The 8076-nt window shown below is 38.5% G+C and overlaps 1 protein-coding gene across 1 annotated transcript; it reads left to right on the top strand.

The window, feature by feature from the left end:
- LOC113504309 (serine protease lint) lies at nucleotides 1-8076 on the top strand (the record flags this gene model as incomplete). Its single annotated transcript, XM_026886565.1, has 7 exons — nucleotides 1-2220; nucleotides 2609-2744; nucleotides 3243-3429; nucleotides 3933-4117; nucleotides 4833-4948; nucleotides 5360-5479; nucleotides 6568-8076. Coding segments are annotated over 7 exons (3129 nt in total), but the record flags the coding sequence as incomplete, so codon positions are not given.

Here is an 8076-nt window from a genome sequence, read left to right as displayed (position 1 = left end):
CGTGATATAAAAAACAAATTAAAAAAGAGCAAGAAAATAATAAACGTTTTTCCTTTTCCAGATTCAAGAAAGTTATTCGGCGGCTACAGAATAACACCGACCTACTGCAAAGCTTCTCGAGCCGCAAAATACAACAGGGGCAACACGATATGCATGTTCAACCATGAATGCGTGCAACGCGGCGGCGAGGTCGTGGGCGCATGCATGGACGGCTTCCTATTCGGAGCATGCTGCCAGCTGAAATCAGACAGCCAGTCCCACATCCCAAAAGGCCCTGGAGTCATCATGACCAGTTACTTAGACTACCCCGAAGCCACTGAAAGTGATGACTATGATGTTGAGGAATTAAGCGCTTGGCATAATAGTTATAAGCCTGTAGTAACGCCCGGTTATAAACCAGCTGATAAATCTCCAACAACAGCCAAACCCGATGATTTAAGTACTGAAGGTGAACACGCTGAAATGATCTCTGAAGGGTTGACTCAAATAACGAATACTCTACTTAGTTCCCCACCTAAAGATAATGGTTTCATTTATATGAAACCTAAGCCTGATTATTATACGCATAGTACTATAAACCATGGTGGTCCAGACACTATCCTTGTACACACGAACGGTACTGTAGTAAACGATGTTGTTAGACCGTCAGATTTTAATATACAAGTGTCTTCAATGCAGACTAAGCCAACAGTCAGTCCTAGTACTTCGACATCGGATCCTCCAAAAACAGTATCCACACATCGTCCAGTTAAACCTATATTTAAACCTAAACCTTCGACGTCAACTGAAAATTATATTGCAATATCTACGGTGACGAAAGACTCTAAAGTCCCAGAATTGTCTTCTATTAATAGTATAATTCAGATGTTGAATGATAGTACGCCGAGTATGGGTGATGATGTCACTCCATCCATCGATGTTATGGAGACAAAATCTTCTCCGTCACCGTTGTATACTTATCCTAGCTTCTCAAGTACCGGTCATTACGTCACACTAAAGCCTACATCCTATTCTACATATAAGACTAAGAAACCAGTGCCAAGCAAAAAGCCATCTTATGACTATCTACATACGACTCCGAATAGTTTGCCTCAAGATGACAAACCTTCATCATATTTCTCTTCACCAAGCCCGAGTCAGTCTACAAGCCAAGCTATTGAAGCTTTTAACAGATATCCAACAGATCCGACCGATTTCGGAGATCTATCAACGTTTAGTTACGTTAGTTCTACTACAACACCAAAACCGACTACACCGAAAAGACCCCCGTCTACTAGCTATGTGACTGGTGCCAGCCCTGTGAGAAGACCACCACCATCTGCCAACGTACCTTCATATGAAGACACTTTCTCAAGTGTAACACCAACTGTCATTGTTCTAAATGATATCCATACAACCAAAACACCTTTAGAATCTGATGAAACCCAATTCGTCGAAATTTCTCAAGAACCTTTCAAGAAACCGGTCAGTCAGATTACTGTTAACAATCACATTGAATCCACGAACAACATTTATATGGGTAAACCGACCTACTATCCGTCATCATCATCACCAACTGTCGTTATAACTCCAAAACCAGGTCCAAATACGACTCCGTACCCAATCAAAGCATCTACAAGACCTGTATCCAGTTCAATAAGACCTTTGCCAATTTCAACTACTCCAAGTTATATAGCCGATGTCCCGACTACAAATAAACCAGAAGTTCAAACTTCACCTGATGATTCTATAAACTTCCCTCCTGTGAGGAACCCACTTCTAAACGCAACCGGTGCTAACCAAGCGCTTTACAACACTAGTGTTTCTATGTCAGATAGCGAACTTGACATTCTCCACGATGTCGAATTCACGACTCCTACTTGGGAAGTCGATGAAAAACTCGACGAGAAGATGAATGTATTCGTTAGCAAAATTGTTGGAAACCTACAAGGTACTTTCCAGGAACTACACGATATTGTCATTCTTGGCAAGAAACCTAACGACACAGCTATTCGGACGACAACGACGAAACCGAAAAAGACTCTTCCAACAACTAAGAGACCATTTTTGACGACCACGAAGAGAACTACTAAGTTTACGACGACTAAGCCTACGACTAGAAGGCCTACTGTGAAGACCACGAAAAAGCCGACGAGGCTGACCACGCAGAACCGAAAGCCGACCACAACGCAGCCTCCGACAACCACAGTAGTTACCACCACAACAACTAAAAAGACGAAGGTAAGATTGTAAATAACGTTATTTTTTCAGGGAAGAATCGATTTCGCAGTGACAGTGTCTCCCGACTCTCGACAAACTATTTGTGCAACCATTTCAACAGTAGAACCCCTCGGATAAATTTCTAGAAATAGTTATTTGTTGTAATTTATCTCGCACATAGAAATGCGTTATAGTAATTTGTACAAACATGTTGGTGTGTCCAACATTTTGTTCAGTAAGAGTACCAACATTTTATACATATTTACAAAAAGAAACCAGGAATGATAAGATAAAAATAAGCAGTTTGAATGTCAGATTTGAATCAAAATAAACGATTAAGTTTTTCAACTGATATCTACAGTAAAATTTCATCTTCTACAAAATGATAAGCAAATTATTATAATTTCAGGTGACAACCACAAAAAAGACGAAGCCGCCTAAGAAGGGGACGACCACGGTAGCCGCACCGTCGACCACGGAACTGTCAGATGAGATCACCACAGAAAACTATGTCGAAAAACCCATTGACTACAATGATAAAAATTGTAAGTATTTGTGTGATGACTAGATGAAAATGTAGCTGGATATTAAAGCTTAAGGACGTCAAGAAAATGTCAAACTGAGAAACTCGTGGCTAAACAACAACTGCACAAGCGTAACCTGTGATCGATCAACGATCACAGCTTGTGACGTCACAGGTCACAGGATCCTAAGAGTAATAATACTATTTTATTAAAAAATATCATATCTTTTGAGAAAGTTTCATATTTTTTAAGGACAAATGACAGCTATGCGATATAATAATATTCTAAGTTTGAGAAAATAATAAACAAAATTGGTCCAGTTCAAAGTCACAACAAAATAAAATACAGACGAATTGAGAATCTTCTCATTTTGAAAACCGTTTGAAAAAGCATTTGTAATAGTACCTTCATCATTGAAGTCTTTTTGTATCCGATTTTTGGCGTGTATAGGAAGTCTGCTTCCTTTGGAGAGTTTTGCCAAATATCTATAATTTTATCTCCTTTTTTCCCGTTTTCCAGTATGCGGAGTCCGTCCCCTTGCAAAGACTGGTCGTATCGTCGGTGGTAAGAACACGAAGTTCGGAGACTGGCCTTGGCAGGTGCTGGTCCGTGAGTCCACGTGGCTTGGCCTCATCACCAAGAACAAGTGCGGTGGAGTGCTGATCACCAACAAGTTTGTGACAACAGCTGCCCATTGTCAACCTGGGTGAGTTTGGAAGGTTGTAGGATGATGGTGTTACTGGATAGGAGAATTAAAGTAATAGGTTGATGAAAGATAAAGACCTAAAATCGTGTGGCACAATCATCCTCACATAATATTATGGTTGCCATTTAAAAGAAAAAAAAACATCTCCCAAACTGCGGTATTTAATACTTGTGTCGCCAGGTGTGTCACAAACATTCGAGTTACAATACATGACATCCACAAAGACACCTAGTATCTTTTTCTAAAAAAATATTCTTTTGTAGAGCTCTTCCATAATATAAACTTATATATTGTGCTAAGTCATAAGAAAATCAAAAGTACTTTAAAATTCAGGCGTTCTGTCGAGGTAACTGCGTGGTGTAAACTGCGGCTAGAAATGAGGTTAAATTACACCCAGACACAAAACAAATGACTGTGTCCATCACACAAACATCAATCCCCTGTTCGAATCAAACCCACACCAGTACCCAGTAGCATTTATCAAAAATTTAATCTACTTCCAGTTTCCTGGCATCTTTAGTAGCGGTCTTCGGTGAGAGCGACATTTCTGGAGACCATGAGCCCAAGAAGCCGGTGTCGAGAAACGTGAGGAAGGTCATCGTGCACCGCCAGTATGATGCAGCTACCTTCGAGAACGATCTCGCTCTGTTGGAGCTGGATACACCTATCAAATTTGATGCTCATATCGGTATGATTGGAGATTATGACTTTTATATTATTGTAGATATAGAAAAAATTGTATGGGATGAAGGGTTGTCACAGGGTTGGGTCTGAAACTAGTCGGGCAATCCCGATAAATACGCGTGAGTAAACCATTGCATCATCAACTACGGCGGAAGGCTTAGGATCGGGTGTTAAGGTGTAACTTAGGGGAGGGCTTTGTCTAGCAATGGACTTCAATAGGATGCATTGATTGGTGGATTGAAACCGTTGCATCACTTAATAATGAATCATCTTAACGATAGTTATTATAAAAATGTGGAGGACGAAGAGGAAGTGAAGGACTGTTTCCTTCAGGATTTACAAGAACTATTAATGTTGTAGGAAAGATAAATCAGCACCTATTGATGGCCTCCATTTTCTGCTATACTCCAAGTAAGCCCATTATGCGTTGGGTCACTTAAGTAGGCTGTCATTCCAGCTATCCTAACTCCCTTCAGAAGCACATAAGTAGAGGAAAAACAACTCAGTCAGCTTATAATAAAGGACCTCCGGTTGGTTTCGAAATTAGTCAATTATCTTATTCCTGCATTTTGACATCTTTCATCTTTATACCTTTAAATTTCACATAATCCCACATTCCCTATAGTTTCTTTAAACTTTTAGGTTTTTTTTATAATTTTCCTCATGTACTATCTTGTCATATTTTTCTCCATTTTCACATGTGTCATCTTATCATACAGTTCCTATCTGCATGCCGGCTGATGACTCGGACTTCACCGGTCGTGTGGCCACAGTTACGGGGTGGGGCCGGCTTGAATACAACGGAGTGGTTCCCGCTATACTCCAGGAAGTACAGGTAAACATTCGAAGACTTCAAATGCCCTTAAATGTGAGGTATAAGAGATTCTAAATATTGGAAGCTGAAATCGCTATTATGCAGTGAGCTAGCATGGTGATTAATGCTCAAACTGTCCCTTTACAAGAAGAGACCAGCCGTGGGTCATAAACAGGCTTGTTTTATTAGATTAATTCATATAGAGAGCCTTTTTCGTTTTGACTGTGCAGCGTTTATAAATTCGTTAATTTTCCTTCAATTGAGGACCTTTTTTTTCATTTAGCACCATGACTACGATCATAAAAAAATCTTTATTCAAACGAAAAAGAAGGTCCTCCTCTAAGAGAGTAGACCAAGTTCGAATCCGGCTGAAGTTAAGAAAAAACAGAAACTTCATCTTATTTAACTATTTCTACCCTCGTTCATTTCTAGGTCCCTGTGATCGAGAACAGTGCTTGTCAGGAGATGTTCCAAACAGCTGGTCACCTGAAGAAGATTCTTAACTCCTTCATCTGTGCAGGATATGCTAACGGAAGAAAAGACTCCTGTGAGGTAAGTAATAAGTGCAGGGGGTCAATGAATACTTCCTTTTTCTGGATTTCAAGTCATCAAATGACTTATGTCACTTTGGGTTAAGTGGAAGGGAGTGTCAGAGTTTTACCGACTACAACCTATCTATGTTCCTTCCTATGCTCTTCGTGTACCCGTGCTCCGTAACCTTTTTGGACAATCCCACTGCCCCGGCAAGCAGCAGGCGTGGAACGCCAACGCGCCGTAGCTATCACCCACCGCTCGCAGGCAGTGGCCTAGCATAGTCTTCACGTGACTTTCGATACTCGGAGCGTTTCCGCTTGTGAACGACTTAATCCACCTTCTAAAGTAGCGCTAGTCATGTGCTAGTGAACTCTACAGTGTTCTTCAGTAAAACCATCCTCAATAACTCTGTGAACACATTCATAATAGAATAGGAAACCCACTGGGCGCGACATGTCGCAGGCTCCATCCCCGTGTAGGACAAGAATTAGTATGATACACGAACGCTTGTTCTGAGACTCGACGTCTTGTGCATGTGACTTGAATGTTAGTGAAACCCAACGCGACACGAGGATTAAATTCCTTTATCATTAAATTACCTTATCTTAAATATTTTAATGCGCAGAAAGCGCTGCGAATCTGATAATAAATTGCAATTAGATACAAATAATACAATGAAAGAATGCAAACCTCAGACATTACTCGATTTGCTACTCCTCCTTGGTCAGTGACCTAGTAGCTTAGTTGTTTTAACTGGCACATACAGCCAGAAGTGGCTGGATTGAGACCTGTCTAAGCGTTGAAATTTTTTACTGTATTATTTTTTATTGTGATTGAAATCAAAATGTTGTGAATTTTTCCTTTTTTGCTTAAAAAAAAACGAAGTCCGCTGTAAGGAATTAAATCCTATCCGCGCTAGGGTTTCATAAACACACAAATCACATGCCCAAAGACATCCAGACACAACAAGCATTCCTGGATCACACAAACACACACACTTGTCCTACGTCGGGATCGAACTAACGACGCAATAACTTTAGTGTGGTGACTATAAATGCAATCTTTGTACCCGAAAGTCACTTGTTCTCAAACCCCGTTCCTCGCAGGGTGACAGCGGCGGTCCGCTGGTGCTGCAGCGTGACGACGGTCGCTGGCAGCTGGTGGGCACCGTCTCGCACGGCATCAAGTGCGCCGCGCCCTTCCTGCCCGGTGTCTACATGCGGACTACATACTATAAACCCTGGCTTAAGAGTATCACTGGAGTGCGCTGATAGATGGCGCTAGAAGCGTTTGTTGTAGCATTGTATATTTAGATTTTATGAAAATATTTGATGTAAATTTTGGTGTCTTTGTTGAGACCGTTTTCAATTCTATTAAAAACAATTGTATTATACTGTTTAAGGTAGGGAAAACTTTAATAGTATGAATGTCTGTCACTGTAAAAGTCTGAAAAATGGTAAATCTTAAGTCTGACCAGTAAAAATATAGAAAAGGAAAGATTTAATCGGTCTTTTTACTATGCATTTTTTGGAAATCTGTTTGACGGACTAGACAGATGCTTTTGACAAATACCTATTTTTCAGTGTCAATTGGATGTTTACTGATTAATTAATATTGTGTAAGAAATGGTGTTTCTTTTTGTTAAATCAAATTATAATGCTACAGACAAATTTAAATTTATAAACGCGGTTTTTGTAAAGCGTGAATGAATGGGATGTATGTATGGTGAAGTGTATGCTGTAAAAATGAATAATTGGTATTCGAATCATCCAATCCAATTGTGGAAACGGAAACATTAAAAAAAAATCCTCAATTTTTTTTCGATTATTTACCAATACATTTTTTAATTATTATTATTATAAAACAATTCCTATGTTTTTGTTTCCATGAAATAATTAACACCTAGGCTTTTGACTTGTATTTGTTATTGCATTTAAAATTTTAATTGAAACTTAATATTTTCAGTTACTTCCAATTATGTCCCACCCTAAGCAAAAAAGATTAAAATACTTTTCCAAAATAAAATACTTTGCTTCAATTAATGTACAGTTAAAAAAACATGTTACTTCCTGCATTTAATAAGAGTTTAATAATGCTTAAAATAGCGCCATTTATCGACTATTTACATATTAAAATACATAGTTATTACAATTAACAGCTCTCTAAAACACTAAAATAATGTAATTCTGAACTTTTAAATATTGTCTTATTTTATCGTTAAAAATTAAAAAAAAATTGACGCTAAACCTGCTGTCGAAATTGTTAAGGTCATTGCATACTAGAGCAAAGTTAAAGTAACGTTGTTAATTTAAACATCGTGTGTAAAATACGTATGTATGTAGATCAATATTTTTAGAGAAAAATAGTCGAGAATACTACAGAGAAAGAAATTGGATTTACCATACAAAATTGTTTTCTATGTAAGCTAATTTTTATCATATCGATTTTTTATCAGAGAAAGTTGTACATCAAAACAAGGTTGTAGGATCAGTAGTTTTTTAAATTTAAATATAATATATTTCGACATTGTCCTAATGTGTAATGGCCCTAAGTTCTTAAATAAAATTGTATATTTCTTAGTTTAATAACAATGTAAATTATTAAAAAAACGCATT

This window comes from Trichoplusia ni, chromosome 21 (assembly GCF_003590095.1).
Source record: "Trichoplusia ni isolate ovarian cell line Hi5 chromosome 21, tn1, whole genome shotgun sequence".
Taxonomy (NCBI): Eukaryota; Metazoa; Arthropoda; class Insecta; order Lepidoptera; family Noctuidae; genus Trichoplusia; species Trichoplusia ni.
This window is presented reverse-complemented; position numbering and strand designations above follow the sequence as displayed.